Raw genomic sequence first — 18,083 nt, forward strand, 5'->3', positions numbered from 1 at the left:
CTCTGGGACAGCACTGCAGAAACATTAAAAGAACCAAATGATTAAGGTCGTATGAAGGAGCTATCAAAATAAGTGAGAGCCCCATAAAGACGATAGGCAGCACTCAGGTGTGCACCGGTTTGATATTGCAAGCTAGATATCCTGCTCCAATTGTCTGGTTACCATGTTCCTTAGAGGATATAGCATGCACAGATCTTTTACAAGTCACCCACTTAGGGTGTGAAGCAGTGGCGATCCTAAAGCAAAAATCAAAATGCCCCCCACTCCCCCCCCCATTGTAGTTCACAGTTTTCAACCCAGGACAGAAGGACATGTTCTTTTTTCCCTCCACACCACTGTTCCTTATAAACTGAGCACCTGGAAATTATGGAGTTGGGCATTCTGACCTAATTAGTATGTTGCTTTAAATCTTTTCTTTCCATATTGACTAAACCGGTAACCCTGCTTGTCACTCGAAGGCCAAAAAGCACTGCTTGTCACCCATCACCAAAAAAAGTTCATGAGACCTTCTGAGTTGGATTCCCATAGAGCCACATTGCTGGTGAGCACAACAAGGAGTCATGAAAGCCATAACCACAATCATTCAGAGGTAATAATTTAGAATCTGCTCTACAACATATCAAAGATCTGAACATCAGGACGGTAGTACTAGTAATCACATGAGAAGAAAACCAGAGAGCCATGGGTAAAGGAATAGAAACTTTGGGAGGATAGACATGTTATGTTAGAAGTAGATCTAGGTGGTATTTTCTGTACCGGCAACCAACTCAAAACCAAAAAGTGGTTGGCCTGTCTCTCCACATGAGGCCAACCACTATTAAATGTGGGCCATCCAACCAGATTCAGGATCTCCGATGTGGTCCACCATCTATCTTCTTCTGATCTTTAATCTTGCCAAGTTCCTGAGGTCTCCTCATTTTGATGTAATTGGTCTTCAACACAAATGCAATGGATGAAAAATTCAGTCTGAGGGTAGCGTTCACTTGTACGTGTGCTATAAGTTAATACCAATGTCAAACTCTCTCACAAAGATGTGTTGATCCTTATTTGCTTGTCCCGGGAGGAGAAGTACATGTTGTTTTCAAGAAAAATGAAAGTTTCTGTTGTGTATTGTCCACTTTCCTCGAAAGTAAAAGTCAACTGGAACACAATGTCCTCTGTCCTAATCGCCCATCTCAATTGCATTCTTCATGACCCCGGCTTAAAGGGCTGTGTGTCATCACCAAATGGTAGAAGATGAAGTTCAGTACTGAAAAAGGATTACCTGCCATAATAATACAAAGACTAATTAGTAATTATAAAATCAATTACCCTTTGACCACTAAACTAGTGCCGGGGAAAAATGGAGTCATAATCCATAGTGAACAACTGGTTTGAGGAGCTAACTCCAAAGGGACTTTGGAGCATGAAATAAACAATAGCCATGCTTTTTCTCTACATTAGTTTTAATTAATCTCCTCCAACTTCTCTGTAAGGCCGTGTGCACACAGAACTTTGTTTGGAGCAGAAACTGAGAAGAATCGGAATAGTAACTCTCCAAATCCTCCTCAAAAATTCAAAACTCTTCACAAACTTGGAGTTTCTGCTCACTTTACGCTTCAAAGACTCAGCAAAAAAAGACTCCATCAACACATAGCCTTTGTTTATGTGCACACCGCAAAAAAGCAGCATTAAAAAAGCAGAAACTCAAAGTTTTTGAGGAGTTTTGAGTTTTAAGGAGAATTGTCAGCGTTTGTGCTCAGTTTACGCTCAGGTTTTGCTCCAAAAACTCGTATAAAGAATCAGTGTGAATATGCCCTTAGGGATATGTACACACTGAGGTTTTTTTGGTGAGTTTTTAGAGTGAAAACTTTGTATAACTTCCTCAAACGTGAAAAACTTCTCAAAATTTTGAATTTTCTGATCAGTTTTTGCTCCAAAAACGCAGTAAAAAGACTCAGAGAGCACACACTCTACTCGACTGTACTGGTCCATACGTATGATCGACTGTACTGGTCCATGCATATGATCGACTGTACTGGTCCATACGTATTATCGACTGTACTGGTCCATGTGCATGGTCAACTGTACTGGACCATATGTATGATCGACTGTACTGGTCCATGCGCATGATCGACTGTACTGGTCCATATGTATGATCGACTGTACTGGTCCATATGTATGATCGACTGTACTGGTCCATGCGCATGGTCGACTGTACTGGTCCATATGTATGATCGACTGTACTGGTCCACACGTATGATCGACTGTACTGGTCCATGCGTATGATCGACTGTACTGGTCCATATGTATGATTGACTGTACTGGTCCATATGTATGATCGACTGTACTGGTCCTTGAGCATGGTCGACTGTACTGGTCCATATGTATGATCGACTGTACTGGTCCATACGTATGATAGACTGTACTGGTCCATACGTATGATTGACTGTGCTGGTCCATGCGCATGATCGACTGTACTGGTCCTTGCGCATGGTCGACTGTACTGGTCCATATGTATGATCGACTGTACTGGTCCATGCGTATGATCGACTGTACTGGTCCATGCGCATGATCGACTGTACTGGTCCATATGTATGATCGGCTGTACTGGTCCATGCGTATGATCGACTGTACTGGTCCATATGTATGATCGACTGTACTGGTCCATATGTATGATCGACTGTACTGGTCCTTGAGCATGGTCGACTGTACTGGTCCATATGTATGATCGACTGTACTGGTCCATACGTATGATAGACTGTACTGGTCCATACGTATGATTGACTGTGCTGGTCCATGCGCATGATCGACTGTACTGGTCCATGCGCATGGTCGACTGTACTGGTCCATATGTATGATCGACTGTACTGGTCCACACGTATGATCGACTGTACTGGTCCATGCGTATGATCAACTGTACTGGTCCATATGTATGATCGACTGTACTGGTCCATATGTATGATCGACTGTACTGGTCCTTGAGCATGGTCGACTGTACTGGTCCATATGTATGATCGACTGTACTGGTCCTTACGTATGATAGACTGTACTGGTCCATACGTATGATTGACTGTGCTGGTCCATGCGCATGATCGACTGTACTGGTCCATGCGCATGGTCGGCTGTACTGGTCCATATGTATGATCGACTGTACTGGTCCATTCGTATGATCGACTGTACTGGTCCTTGCGCATGGTCGACTGTACTGGTCCATATGTATGATCGACTGTACTGGTCCATGCGTATGATCGACTGTACTGGTCCATGCGCATGATCGACTGTACTGGTCCATATGTATGATCGGCTGTACTGGTCCATATGTATGATTGACTGTACTGGTCCATATGTATGATTGACTGCACTGGTCCATATGTATGATCGACTGTACTGGTCCATATGTATGATCGACTGTACTGGTCCATATGTATGATCGACTGTACTGGTCCATATGTATGTTCAACTGTACTAGTCCATATGTATGATCGACTGTACTGGTCCATACGTATGATCAACTGTACTGGTCCATATGTATGATCGATTGTACTGGTTCATGCGCATGGTCGACTGTACTGGTCCATATGTATGATCGACTGTACTGGTCCATATGTATGATCGACTGTACTGGTCCATATGTATGATCGACTGTACTGGTCCATATGTATGACTGACTGTACTGGTCCATATGTATGATCGACTGTACTGGTCCATATGTATGATCGACTGTACTGGTCCATATGTATGATCGGCTGTACTGGTCCATATGTATGATTGACTGTACTGGTCCATATGTATGATTGACTGCACTGGTCCATATGTATGATCGACTGTACTGGTCCATATGTATGATCGACTGTACTGGTCCATATGTATGATCGACTGTACTGGTCCATATGTATGTTCAACTGTACTAGTCCATATGTATGATCGACTGTACTGGTCCATACGTATGATCAACTGTACTGGTCCATATGTATGATCGATTGTACTGGTTCATGCGCATGGTCGACTGTACTGGTCCATATGTATGATCGACTGTACTGGTCCATATGTATGATCGACTGTACTGGTCCATATGTATGATCGACTGTACTGGTCCATATGTATGACTGACTGTACTGGTCCATATGTATGATCGACTGTACTGGTCCATATGTATGATCGACTGTACTGGTCCATATGTATGATCGACTGTACTGGTCCATGCGCATGGTTGACCTGCGCTCCATTCACTGTCTATGGGACTGTTGGAAATATCTCGACCCTGTACGTGGCATCCTAGTTACATGTCAGCACTGGTTACAACTTATAATATGTCACAGCGGCCATTTTTCTCACATTCTCGGCGTACCCCTTTAATGTGATACATGTAGATCATGGATAAGTACGCCTACAGAGAGACGGCAATCTATAAATATCAATGGTGTCTTTCCTGTAAGGCTATGTGCACACGTCAGGATTTTATGCGGAAATTTCCTGAGCAAAACCGGAGATTTTCCGCATAAAATCTGCACTCATTTTTCTTGTGTTTTGCTCGCGGTTTTGTCTCGTTTTTTATGTGGTTTTTGTGCAGATTTTTTTGCGTTTTTTTTCCGGAGCTTCCCAATTCAATAACATAGTGGGAAATCCGCAAAAAAATCTGCAAAATAAATGAACATGCTGCGAAAAATCCGCGAATAATCCGTAACGTGTGCACATACCCTACATTCCTCCCCATGGGTGGCGGCCCTTACCTTGTCTCCTCTGTTAGACAGCGTGGCTTCCATGTCACTTTTGAGATGCACAGGAGGAGCAGCATAGGGAAGTCTGCAGTGCACCTGCCCACACTGTACCTGACCTGGAAAAAGGTCAATATCAAAACATGCTATTAATATAAATGGCAGCCATGAAAGAAACAACACAATCTATAGAAGTATACACATTCATGCCACTAATATACACAGATATTAGTAGCTCTTTCCACAGATAGCAAAGGGTGCAGTAATGGCAGTATACTGAATCCAGGAGCTTTATCTGGTAAAAATTGCCAGGTTACCGACCACCGCTGCGGTCTATCAGAGGTGGACTGTCCCTTAGTCAAGGATCCATCCAGCTTCCGTTCCCCTGTGCTCCTCTGATGCTGCCTCTGTTTCCACCATCAAACAGCGCACAGTTCCGGCCAGTGGTACAATGACTCTGCTGCTCCGAACTGTCAATCATTCAGCAAACAGGAATCCGCGAGGCTAGGGAATGGCGCACTCCTGAAGAAAGGAGAGGCAATTCACGGTTTTAGGCTGCACTACCAAAGTGAAGATCCTTGATCCAAAGATATATTGAGCCTTCATTTTTAATTCCACAACGCGTTTTGATGCCGGATTGGCGTCTTTATCTACAATTGATTTTTTGCACTTGATAAAGACGCCAGTCCGGTGTCGAAACGTGTTGTGGAATTAAAAACGCTTGATATATTTTTGGATAACGGCTCTTCAGTTCGGTGGCGCTGCCTACAACCATGACTTGTCTCTTCTAGTCGAGCATCCTGGTGAAGTTATTCCTCCAGCCACGGGGCAGCGCAACCGGTATTAACCTTTCACAGGACTTATGCCTACACAACTCGCTCAAGTGCGCGTATACCTTTTCTAAAAGATATCACCGTATGGTCTGGTGGTTCTACTTAAAAAAAAACTCAAATTGTAAATGCCCTGTATCCGGTCCGATGGGTGGTATTTCGTCTTCTTTCCTCTATCCCATCCTTCCCTGCTGTCCGCAATATTTTCGTGAATTCGAGTAGGTGTCCTCCATAGTTCACGCGTACGCAATGCAATCTTGCCTCGCGCACGCGCAGTATGCTTTGCCCATCTGCGGGCAAAGCCGAAAAGCATTACTGCGCATGCGCCGGCTCACTATGTCCCAGAAGTATTTTGCTGTGTTCCGGGACATAGGGCGCCAGCGCCGGCGCATGCGCAGTAATGCTTTTTGGCTTTGCCCGCAGATGGGCAAAGCATACTGCACGTGCGCAAGGCAAGATTGCATTGCGTACGCGCGAACTATGGAGGACACCTACTTACATTCCCAAAAATATTGCGGCCAGCGGGGAAGGATGAGGTGGAGGAAAGAAGACGAAACACCGCCCATCTGACCGAACACAGGGCATTTACATAGCCCACCAAATTCAGGTGACAGATTCCCTTTAAGGCATCTTTTGGTTGCTTCACCTCAAGGGGGTCTATCCTGGCCTATTTAAAGGGGTCGAAATTAAGAATTTCCAGCACTGGTGTTGAAAGCTCGGGAGGAGCTGAAACGTTCAGATTCTGACAAATAAAAAAAGACAAGATTCACAATATCTCTGAGTGCTGGGAATTCTTCCCTTCATTTATCTTATTTCCACCTACACCACAAGAAGTGGAGTGCCGATCACCATTTGGATTTTTTATTTAAATGGGTTGTCTGACAAATATAGCTTTATGTTGTTAGACTTTAGAAATACCCTGGTTTAGGGAAAGAGGGAAAAAAAAAAAAAAAGAGACAAGTGCGGCGCTTCCTCTGAGCGTAATACGTTTTTACCAACAAGTTAAAAACATTTCTTTTATTTGTAGTTATGCTCACCTTCTATCGGTAAGAAATGCACGTTGAGATTCTCAAGGAATCAATTCTTTAGGCAACTCTTCTTCGTATGTTGTATAATCCAATAAGGTGTGCAGCTCACTTTGGAGAACTATGTGTTGATCCTGCTTCAGATCCACATAGGTGGCAATTTCAAAGAGAAAAAAAAACTCCAAGTAAATGTGGCGCTAAGCACCTACGGATTTTTTGAATTCATCCACTTCAAGTGAAAAATGTTAAAAAATTCATTTATTTTCTCAAAATAAAATATATTTGTAAATTTTTTTAAAAAACAGTAGAACGCGTTTCGGCTGCTATTTTTACAGTGCAGCCTTCATCAGGTAGTAAAAAAACAAAAAGAACAAACAATACAATAAGCACTATATTTTTATAGTGCTTATTGTATTGTTTGTTCTTTTTGTTTTTTTACTACCTGATGAAGGCTGCACTGTAAAAATAGCAGCCGAAACGCGTTCTACTGTTTTTTAAAAAAATTTACAAATATATTTTATTTTGAGAAAATAAATGAATTTTTTAACATTTTTCACTTGAAGTGGATGAATTCAAAAAATCCGTAGGTGCTTAGCGCCACATTTACTTGGAGTTTTTTTTTTTTTTTTCTCTTTGAAATTTATGTTGTTAGATAGTGATATTTATAGATGATGTTACAGGACAAACGTGTGCTACAAGTCTACAGAATGGGCTGAATTTCTTAGGTTCTTCAGCTCATTTCCCATTCACTTTAATAGGAGCCGAGCTGCAGTACCTGAGAACGGCCACTATGCAGTGTATGGAGCTCTGTGTACATTCACTGGGAGACGCAATCGGCTGATCATTGAGCGTGTCGGGTGTCTGACCGCCACCGATCTAACATTGATTTCACAATAGGACAGGAGACATCATCAATAGACGAGTCCTAGACTTCTAGTACAAACGTGGGGGTACTTACTTTCTATATATCCATGTAATGTCACCATTCTGGCTCTTTCTGGACTGCTGAAGGGGGAGAAGTGAATGTCATCTGAAAGTGAAGAGGTGAGACGGGTTGGTGTAGGGCCGGGTGGAGGCACTGTATGCTGAGGCGTGTGTTTTTTATGTCGTGCTCGGCAGTTCTGAAACCAAACCTGGGGATTTTAAATTGTTTTACAAAAAAAATCAGCAAATACATATTGTATCAGTTATGGATGATACAAACTATGGAAACAATAAGTATATGTGTTCAACTTCTTGAGACTGAAGGAACAATTGACAAGGACATGGTATAGTGATGATCAACAACAACATACAGATAATCGACATCTACCGGTCTATAGAAATATCGGCACATTTATCCATGTAGCCGCCATCACTAGTAACGGTTATGGTGACAATCAGAAGCTCCAATTGTTATTGGTTATGTGTCAGAGAACATGCGCATCATCCTAAAGTCATGGTGACCAGGAAAAATGACCATAAATTAAAGGAATTGTCTCACTGGTCAACCACTCTTCCAAACAGAAGTTGGACTGGTGATCAGATGATACTTTGGGGCTGGGTTTCTTTGATCAGCTGTTATGGCCAGAGGAAGCTTTGTCTGGCCATGCTGATTTAGCATTACATACAGTCCCATGTATTTCCATCAGGACATCCCTGCTTAAAAACGATTTGTCAGTAGGATCGACCCTCCTAAGCCGTCTATATGGACTTGTAGGTCATAGGAAGCTGAATAAAATGACACCTTGATATCTGCGATCCGATGTCTTATTCCAGAGAAATTCACATCTTTCTTAATATGTAAATGAGCTGTTAAGATCTATGGGTCGGACATAGATCTCCCTGAGAATGTGTCTCCAAAGCGTATTGTAAATGAAAGGAGTCATTACCAGTGTGAGACCTGTAATGACTGACAGGAAAACCAAAGAAATGAATCGGAGCATAACTTGGTATACATGCAAAGTGTTAGAACACGTTCATACTGTGGCCATTTCATAAACAACCCCCTCACCAAAAATAAATAGAATATACCCTATAATAAGTGAACAAGAAATTAGTAATAGTACATATAAATAACATGGGGGACTTAACATTATTTTGATCAAAAAGCGTAAAAGCCATCCCACCACGACAAGGTGACTAATCGCAACGGTTCTATCCTGTCTCTAGTATTAAAACCTTACTTTATGCTATCTGACCTCAATGTGACCCTTTCTGTGACATACGTGCCCATATAGACAACTTAGGAGGGTTGATCCTACTAACAGTTTCCCTTTAAGACAGCCCTCTGCTAGAAAGTTGCTACGTGCCGCAGGATTGGCCACATCAGAGATTAGCTTCCGCTAAGGTATATAAAGCATCCAGAAATGTGGTGCAAGAGACCTTCCAATATTTCCCCTTTAACAGGATTGTGCAGGCCTTAGATATTGATGATGACCTACCCTTTGGATATTTTATCAATATTATATCAACGGTTGAACTAAGTAAATTGGAGCTGACCCACAGTACCCGGGAACTGAAACCAAACAGTGTATGGAGTTGCAGTTTCCCGATTCCGTACTCTAGTTCCAGATGAGTTCCAGTGTGTCGAGATCAGACCCCATCAATCGGATATTGATCACCTATTTTAGGGATACATCATCAATATCTAAGTTCTAGATATCATAGTTCATTAACATGGTTTTTGGTAATTTTACAGATAATTGCCTATCCATATTACCACTCCAATTCCCTAAAAGTTTGGGATGCTGTGTAACATGTAAAGAAAACTGTAGTGTAAAGAATTGAAAATATCTTATCACCCTATTTCATTCACAGACGAACATAGATCACAGATCAGAAGTTGAGCGTTGGACATTTATCCATTTTATTTGAAAAAATTAATTAGAAATTGATGGCAGCACCATCTCGAAAAAGTTGTGCCGTGACGGGTCTACCATTGTGTAGCATCGCTTCTTTTTACAACAGTCTGTAAACGTCTGGGAAGTAAGGAGACAATTGCCGGAGTTTTGGGAGAGGAATGTTGCCCTGTACTCATCTTATGTTGAATTCTCGCTGCTCCTCAGTCCGGGGTCTTGGCGGGAATTTTTGTTTCATAATGCACTGAATGTTTTCTATTGTTGAGAGGTCTGGACTGTAGGAGGCTGGATCATAACCCAAACTCTTCTTCTGTGAAGCCATGATGCTAAGATGGACGCAGTATGTGGTTTTCCATTGTCTTGCCAAAATATGTAAGGTCTTCCCTGAAATATTCAATGTCTGGATGGAGCATATGTTGTTCTAAAACCTTCAATATAAGCCTTGATAGCGTCTTTCAAGGTGTGTAAGCTGCCCATGCCATAGTCACTAAAGCTACCACATACCATCAGAGATGCAGGCTTTTGAAATGTGATCTGATAACAAGCTGGATGGTCCCTCTCCTGTTGAGTTCGCAGGACACGACGTCAGTGGTTTCCATAAAGCATTTCAATGTTCAATTCATCTCACCACAAAACAGTTTTCCATTTTGCCTCAGTCCATTTTAAATAAGCTTTGGCCAATTTCAAAGTCTTTGCAATTTTATCTTGAGGAACATTTTTCTGAAATTGTCCCACAGTTTTTAGACAAAGTTGTTCACAACTTCTGACCATCTTTGCCTTTGAGAGACTCTGCCTCTTGTCTATAACATGCTCTCTTTTTTTTAGTCATGTGACATTGTTGAAAATTGACCCTCCAACTGTTTTTCATTAGTACCACTTACTTTTCCAGCCCTTTGTTAGTACCGTTCCAACTTTCTTGAGATTTGTTAGTGTCGTCAGTTTCTAATTGAGTTAATTTTTTCATCTGAAATGGAAACATATGTAAAGCTCGTCTCCTGATCTGTGATCTATGTTCTGCTGTGAATAAAATATGGCTGAAACAGATTTCTAAATCATTCGATTCTTGTTTTCTTTACATTTTACAAAGTGTCTCAACTTTTTGGGGGAATTGGTGCTCCAATTGATTAACCATTCATGTATAAATGTTAAGGACCTATTCCAATCACCGGACATAAAGGCGGTGGCTCATTCACTGCAATACCTGGCACAGCAACGTTCATGACGATGTGGCCAACCTGCAGACCCTGGCACAATCATAGTCCGGTGGTCTTCAGTATGCCAGGCACTGTGGTGAAGAGGCCACTGTCCCATTGTTCTCCTGATCTCTGAGGGTTTCATGGGTCTGATCTACATTGATCGTACATTTGATGTTGTATGTCAAGGAAAACTTTTTAAAATATTTTTTAACAAATAGCTTTGCGTGTCTCATACTGACCTGGATAACTCTTCTGCTCAGTCCGGTCATATCTGCAAGTTTCTGAAGTGTTTGGGCATCGGGATTATTATCCTGAGCAAACTGTGCCTGCATCACCTGGAGAACAGAGTAGATTAGTGGCAGATTCCTGTACGTTCCCTGGCACTGAACCCGTCAGTGAATCTCATACCTGTAGCTGTTCTGCTGTGAATGATGTTCGGGCCCGTTTTGCTGGTTTTGGCTGACTGTCCTGTTCTGATGGTACTGCCCCCTCCAAAGTAATCCCATTTCCTGAAAATACACATATTTTTCACTTGTTTTAAGGCTAAGGGGGTCCTGTCACCAGCATATTTTCCCTGTACCTCCGAGTATTCTGCAATTCATTCATTTCACCATCCAGTTCCTGAGATATGAGTGCTTTTATTTGGTTCTAATTTTTATGTTGTTTTTTTTTTAAAGGGGTGTGGCTCATAGAGTAACAATGCAGAGTAGCCTAAAGACATGCCCATGAGGAACCTGTGAGCCACTCCCCTTAATAAAGATCATTAAAAATCAGCACTGAATAAAGGTCCATGGAATTGAATGGTGAATTTTAAAAAAAAATGGAATAATCAGGGGGCAGTGAGAATGAAATAAGAGCAAAAGCAGGATCCTTGACCTGGTAACAAGTCCTCTTTAGGCAATGATATACAATGTAATAAATTACATTATGACATTGATGAATGTCTACATTCGTCTATTCACACCACTTGTAATACAGATAAGTTTACGTGTTACCTACGTTAGTTTGATCTTATTACCCTACAGTTTCGGTGGGTGATGATTGATTTTTTTTTCACTTCGGGTGACATAATAGTGGTGACGTGTTTCTATTGTATTTTTCCTCTGATTGTTCCTCTCCTGGTTACAAATAGTGATGTAAAATACTGATCGAATACTGATAGTGTGAACATGGCCTTAGCTTGATTGACAGCGCTCAGTTGCCCAAAGTGAGCGCTGCCTGAACTGAATTCCTGGCACTGCGTATGCACACTGACACTGCAGGGTCTCAGCAAGCATGCGCACTCAAGATGAGTGCCGACAAAATTGTCTCCTGTTTGCTTCAGCCTCCAGATACTATGTGATGCTTTGTGCAGTGAATGGATGATGCAGATAAGGAGAGATGGATGAGACAGTGACCGCACTGATGCCTTGTGTGTACCAGTGCTCGCTGGGCTCCTGCAGTGTAAGTCAACCTAAGGCCGGGGTCACACTTGCGAGTTCAATGCGAGAAACTCGCGCATCAATCCCCGACACTGCCGCCAGCACTCGGGACCGGAGTGTGCGGCTGCATGTATTTCTATGCAGCTGAACGCTTTGGTCCCGAGCGCCGGCGGCAGTGCTGGCGATTGATGCGTGAGTTTCTCGCATCGAACTCGCAAGTGTGACCCCGGCCTAAAGGGAAGTGCAGTGGAGAAATTTTGTGCCCCTTCTTCTTTGCACACTCGCTCCGTTAGATTGGATGGAGACGTCTGTGATCAGCACTTTTCAAGTCTTGTCACAGATTCTCGATGGGATTTAGGCAAGTCAGAGGCAGAAAGCCAATCATTTATTTTGATAATGGATGTCGAATGGAGCAGTATAAACGCTACAGCTTTGTCCAGAGACCAGAGGGAAGTCCCATATTCTTCTGAGTATGTAATGTTAACCGTACTATCTATATATATATATATATAAAGCTTATTGAGTATAATGATTTGACATCCAGTCGGTGGGTCATTTACAGAAAAAATTCTGGCAAAAAAAAGTTTTCAAATTTTTGTTTGCCAAGGGTCTTAGGACTTAGGGTGGGGGACTATGGGGAAACATTGTCGTCCATTCTGTCACCCGCACAGCTGGCTGCCATGACTAATAGGTTAATCATAGCTCTGATGAATAACACACAAAAGAAGGAAGTCAACAATGAAAAAGAAAATAGTGCAACATAACAAGAGCATCTTGAATTACAGAGAAAAAAACTCAATATAGAATAGGCTTCAAAGCGGTGTCGACAACGTACCATTTTCCGCTGCCCTTTTCAGGTTTTCAATCATGGTGTCGTAATGGATCCTGCATAAAACCTTCTCTTCCACAAGGCCAAACTCTTCCCCTGTAGACAGCTGCCTCTTACAGGAGTAGCACGCAAAGCACGCTAGGTGGTACGCATTTCCCCGCGCTCTTCTCACCCAGTCACTGGCATAGATCTGTCTGCCGCATCGCGCACACTTCGTTCCAAATCGGCTGCAAATTAGAGAAAAATTTTGCAAATTTTGTAAGCATGCGCTCCGATAATTTTTTTTTTCCCCAATATATTCTGCATATAAATTTTATTTGTTAACTGGATTATACTAAGGAAATCTTTGGGAGCTAAATAGATTGAAGATTAATAATAAACACTGATACATTAATCACATTGATGACGGTATTACATGCAGACCCCAAAAGCCCCTTATATAAATACACATGTAGACCAGACTCCTAAATATATATAGATGTAGCCAAAACCTATTTAAAAATCTATATACCTCTGAATATATCAAACCCAAAAATAAATATGGCACGGCATCAGTTCTAAATAAATCCATACCGCAGAATAAATACTGTATATCTTATATTAGACCTCAGAATACAAGCCCCTGAATAAATATGAATACATACAGATCTAAGACCAGACGCCAAAAATTAATAGACCCCCAAAATAATTATTGGTGCGAGACCCTTTAATTAAGTATAGACCCCAGATAAAACCTTCATAATAAATATAGTCCATAAACAAATACAGACCCCAGACTAGATACCCAAAATATATATGGACCCCAAACCAGATCCCAAGTCCCTACACAGATCATCTTACACTGTCTGGCAGTCCCCATTGTAACCGAAAATGACCCCAATCTGACTGAATTTACAGTGGGGCAAAAAAGTATTTAGTCAGTCAGCAATAGTGCAAGTTCCACCACTTAAAAAGATGAGAGGCGTCTGTAATTTACATCATAGGTAGACCTCAACTATGGGAGACAAACTGAGAAAAAAAAATCCAGAAAATCACATTGTCTGTTTTTTTAACATTTTATTTGCATATTATGGTGGAAAATAAGTATTTGGTCAGAAACAAACAATCAAGATTTCTGGCTCTCACAGACCTGTAACTTCTTCTTTAAGAGTCTCCTCTTTCCTCCACTCATTACCTGTAGTAATGGCACCTGTTTAAACTTGTTATCAGTATAAAAAGACACCTGTGCACACCCTCAAACAGTCTGACTCCAAACTCCACTATGGTGAAGACCAAAGAGCTGTCAAAGGACACCAGAAACAAAATTGTAGCCCTGCACCAGGCTGGGAAGACTGAATCTGCAATAGCCAACCAGCTTGGAGTGAAGAAATCAACAGTGGGAGCAATAATTAGAAAATGGAAGACATACAAGACCACTGATAATCTCCCTCGATCTGGGGCTCCACGCAAAATCCCTCCCCGTGGGGTCAGAATGATCACAAGAACGGTGAGCAAAAATCCCAGAACCACGCGGGGGGACCTAGTGAATGAACTGCAGAGAGCTGAGACCAATGTAACAAGGCCTACCATAAGTAACACACTACGCCACCATGGACTCAGATCCTGCAGTGCCAGACGTGTCCCACTGCTTAAGCCAGTACATGTCCGGGCCCGTCTGAAGTTTGCTAGAGAGCATTTGGATGATCCAGAGGAGTTTTGGGAGAATGTCCTATGGTCTGATGAAACCAAACTGGAACTGTTTGGTAGAAACACAACTTGTCATGTTTGGAGGAAAAAGAATACTGAGTTGCATCCATCAAACACCATACCTACTGTAAAGCATGGTGGTGGAAACATCATGCTTTGGGGCTGTTTCTCTGCAAAGGGGCCAGGACGACTGATCCGGGTACATGAAAGAATGAATGGGGCCATGTATCGTGAGATTTTGAGTGCAAACCTCCTTCCATCAGCAAGGGCATTGAAGATGAAACGTGGATGGGTCTTTCAACATGACAATGATCCAAAGCACACCGCCAGGGCAACGAAGGAGTGGCTTCGTAAGAAGCATTTCAAGGTCCTGGAGTGGCCTAGCCAGTCTCCAGATCTCAACCCTATAGAAAACCTTTGGAGGGAGTTGAAAGTCCGTGTTGCCAAGCGAAAAGCCAAAAACATCACTGCTCTAGAGGAGATCTGCATGGAGGAATGGGCCAACATACCAACAACAGTGTGTGGCAACCTTGTGAAGACTTACAGAAAACGTTTGACCTCTGTCATTGCCAACAAAGGATATATTACAAAGTATTGAGATGAAATTTTGTTTCTGACCAAATACTTATTTTCCACCATAATATGCAAATAAAATGTTAAAAAAACAGACAATGTGATTTTCTGGATTTTTTTTTCTCAGTTTGTCTCCCATTGTTGAGGTCTACCTATGATGTAAATTACAGACGCCTCTCATCTTTTTAAGTGGTGGAACTTGCACTATTGCTGACTGACTAAATACTTTTTTGCCCCACTGTATATAAACCCTCCACTTTTTTGGCTTGGGACAGCAACATTTGGAAGCAAAATTTCTGCAAATTGTGACTGTGCTGGCAAATGCGTGAGCGTTGGCCTCTATGGATGGTGTCCCACATAGTTGCCTACATTTCTTTACCCCTGGTCCTTACGGTGGTCCTCCTCACCTATTGTGCCAGTATACAGCTGCACAAGGTACAAATGCAGTATATCAACACTTGCATATCAATGTCCCATGGTACGTACCATAAGCATACATCTATTTTTGGGACCCATAGGACAGACATTGCAAGCAATTGTTCTTCTGTGGCTAGACGCACTTCTAAAAATTCAGGTGAGCTCATATGAGGCAGTTGGTCGGTTAGTTTGACTAATTCGGAATAAGTTTTGCTCAGATATTGATCCGGCAGATTAAATTGGGAGACTTCAGCTCCTAATCCAGCAGAATTGTGAATGCTTGTCTAGGCTATAACTTAGGCCGGGATCACACTTGTGAGAAACTCGCACGAGTCTCGCATCTCAATACCCGGCACTGCCGCCGGCACTCGGGAGCGGAGCGTGCGCGTGGCTGCATGTATTTCTATGCAGCTGGATGCTGCGGTCCGAGTGCCGGCGGCAGTGCCAGGTATGGAGGTGCGAGACTCGTGCGAGTTTCTCACAAGTGTGATCCCGGCCTTAGGCTGCAGCTGAGGACTAACACAAGAAAAATAAAGGAATTCACTTAAAACGTTACTCAACTTGTCAGTTAAAATAATTACTACAAATAAACTGCAGTAATATAAAAAAAGACACGGGGGGGTCTGTCACTCTCTACTTCTCCTTCATGAGTAGTGTGGGCCGGAGTCTGTAACTCTCTACCTTTTTTCTATGTGTGGTGTGGGCCCTGTCACTTTCCACCTGCCCCTCATGTGCAGTTTGGGCTCTGTCACTCTCTACCTACCCTCCATGTGTACTGTGGGCCCTGTCACTCTCTACCTACCCTCCATGTGTACTGTGGGCCCTGTCACTCTCTACCTACCCTCCATGTGTACTGTGGGCCCTGTCACTCTCTACCTACCCTCCATGTGTACTGTGGGCCCTGTCACTCTCTACCTACCCTCCATGTGTACTGTGGGCCCTGTCACTCTCTACCTACCCTCCATGTGTACTGTGGGCCCTGTCACTCTCTACCTACCCTTCATGTGTACTGTGGGCCCTGTCAATTTCTACCTGACATTCATGTGTACTGTGGGCCCTGTCAATTTCTACCTGACATTCATGTGTACTGTGGGCCCTGTCACTCTCTACCTACCCTCCATGTGTACTGTGGGCCCTGTCAATTTCTACCTGACATTCATGTGTACTGTGGGCACTGTCACTCTCTACTTACCCTCCATGTGTACTGTGGGCCCTGTCACTCTCTACCTACCCTCCATGTGTACTGTGGGCCCTGTCACTTTCTACTTCTGCTTCATGAGTAGTATGGGCTGGAGTCTGTAACTCTCTACCTCTTTTCTATGTGTACTGTGGGCCCTGTCACTCTCTACCTACCCTCCATGTATACTGTGGGCCCTGTCACTTTCTACCTGACATTCATGTGTAGTGTGGGCTCTGGCACTCTCTACCTACCCTCCATATGTAGTGTGGGCCCTGTCACTTTCTACCTGACCATCATGTGTACTGTGGGCCCTATCACTTTCTACCTGACCATCATGTGTACTGTGGGCCCTATCACTTTCTACCTGACCTTCATGTGTAGAGTGGGCTCTGGCACTCCCTTCCTACCCTCCATGTGTAGTGTGAGCCCTGTCACTTTCTACCTGACTTTCATGTGCAGTGTGGGCTCTGGCACTCCCTACCTACCCTCCATGTCTAGTGTAGAAACTGTAACTCTTTTTCTGCTCTCCATATCAACTTGCTATCCCTGCCTAGTGTAGGCACTATTGCGTTCTACCTGCCTTCTATGTGTAGTTTACGGTTTGTCACTTTTTACTTGCTTTTCATGTGTAGTTTAGGCTATGTAACTCTCTAACTGCCCTTCATATGTAGTGCAGGGTTTGTCACTTTCTACCAACCAGTCCTGCATGTCTAGCGTGGGCTCTGTCACCCTCTACCTGTCCTCCATGTGTATTGTTTGGTCTGTCACTCTCTATCTGTACGAATAGTGCAGGATCTGTCACTCTACCTGCCATCCATGTGTAGTGTGGGTTCTGGAATTCCCTACCTACTCTCCATGTGTAATGCAGAGACGGTCAATCTCTATCTGCTCTCCATGTGTAGTGTGAGCTCTAGCACTTTCTACCTGTCCTCCAAGTGTTTTGTGGGGTCTGTCACTCTTTACCTGCCCTCCATGGCTAATGAGGACTCTGGCACTCTCTACCTGCATTCCTAGGCAGCAAACTGCAAGCCAAGTTCTGCAGCTTTGAAGGTTCCGCCCTCCACTTCAATATAAAATAAAACGCTCAAAAAATAGAAAAAAATGGCAATTTGCAGGGATGAAATATTTTTCTTCTCTCCCCTCTGGAAAGAACCCTATGTAACAGAAAAGATGAGAAGAAGGGTTAAAAGAAGTAACCCATCAGCTCTTCGTATGATGGGGAAACGGATGCCCACCTCTTTGACGTATGTCTGTGCAGTTCACATATACACAAAATATTCTAGCCCATCATCTACAGCATGTGTGGGGAACCTTTTTTTCTGCCAAGGACCATTTGGATACTTAAAACATTTTTAGCGGACCATACAAAATTATGAACATTTAATTAAT

General features: G+C 42.8%; 1 protein-coding gene across 1 annotated transcript in view; it reads right to left on the reverse strand.

Annotated features, from left to right (window-relative positions):
• Positions 1-390: 390 nt before the first annotated feature.
• The window catches only part of LHX6 (LIM homeobox 6), a 225,995-nt gene continuing 208,302 nt past the window's right edge, over positions 391-18,083 (reverse strand). The window contains exons 4-9 of the mRNA XM_069755548.1: positions 12,845-13,065; positions 10,997-11,097; positions 10,828-10,923; positions 7,511-7,685; positions 4,713-4,816; positions 391-1,264 (exon numbers count right to left, since the gene is read on the reverse strand). Of these exons, the coding sequence (XP_069611649.1) occupies positions 1,244-1,264; positions 4,713-4,816; positions 7,511-7,685; positions 10,828-10,923; positions 10,997-11,097; positions 12,845-13,065 (718 nt within the window). The 3' untranslated portion in view covers positions 391-1,243. The remainder of the gene's footprint in view (positions 1,265-4,712; positions 4,817-7,510; positions 7,686-10,827; positions 10,924-10,996; positions 11,098-12,844; positions 13,066-18,083) is intronic.

The sequence above is a fragment of the Ranitomeya imitator genome, chromosome 2 (genome assembly GCF_032444005.1).
Source record: "Ranitomeya imitator isolate aRanImi1 chromosome 2, aRanImi1.pri, whole genome shotgun sequence".
NCBI classification, from domain to species: domain Eukaryota; kingdom Metazoa; phylum Chordata; class Amphibia; order Anura; family Dendrobatidae; genus Ranitomeya; species Ranitomeya imitator.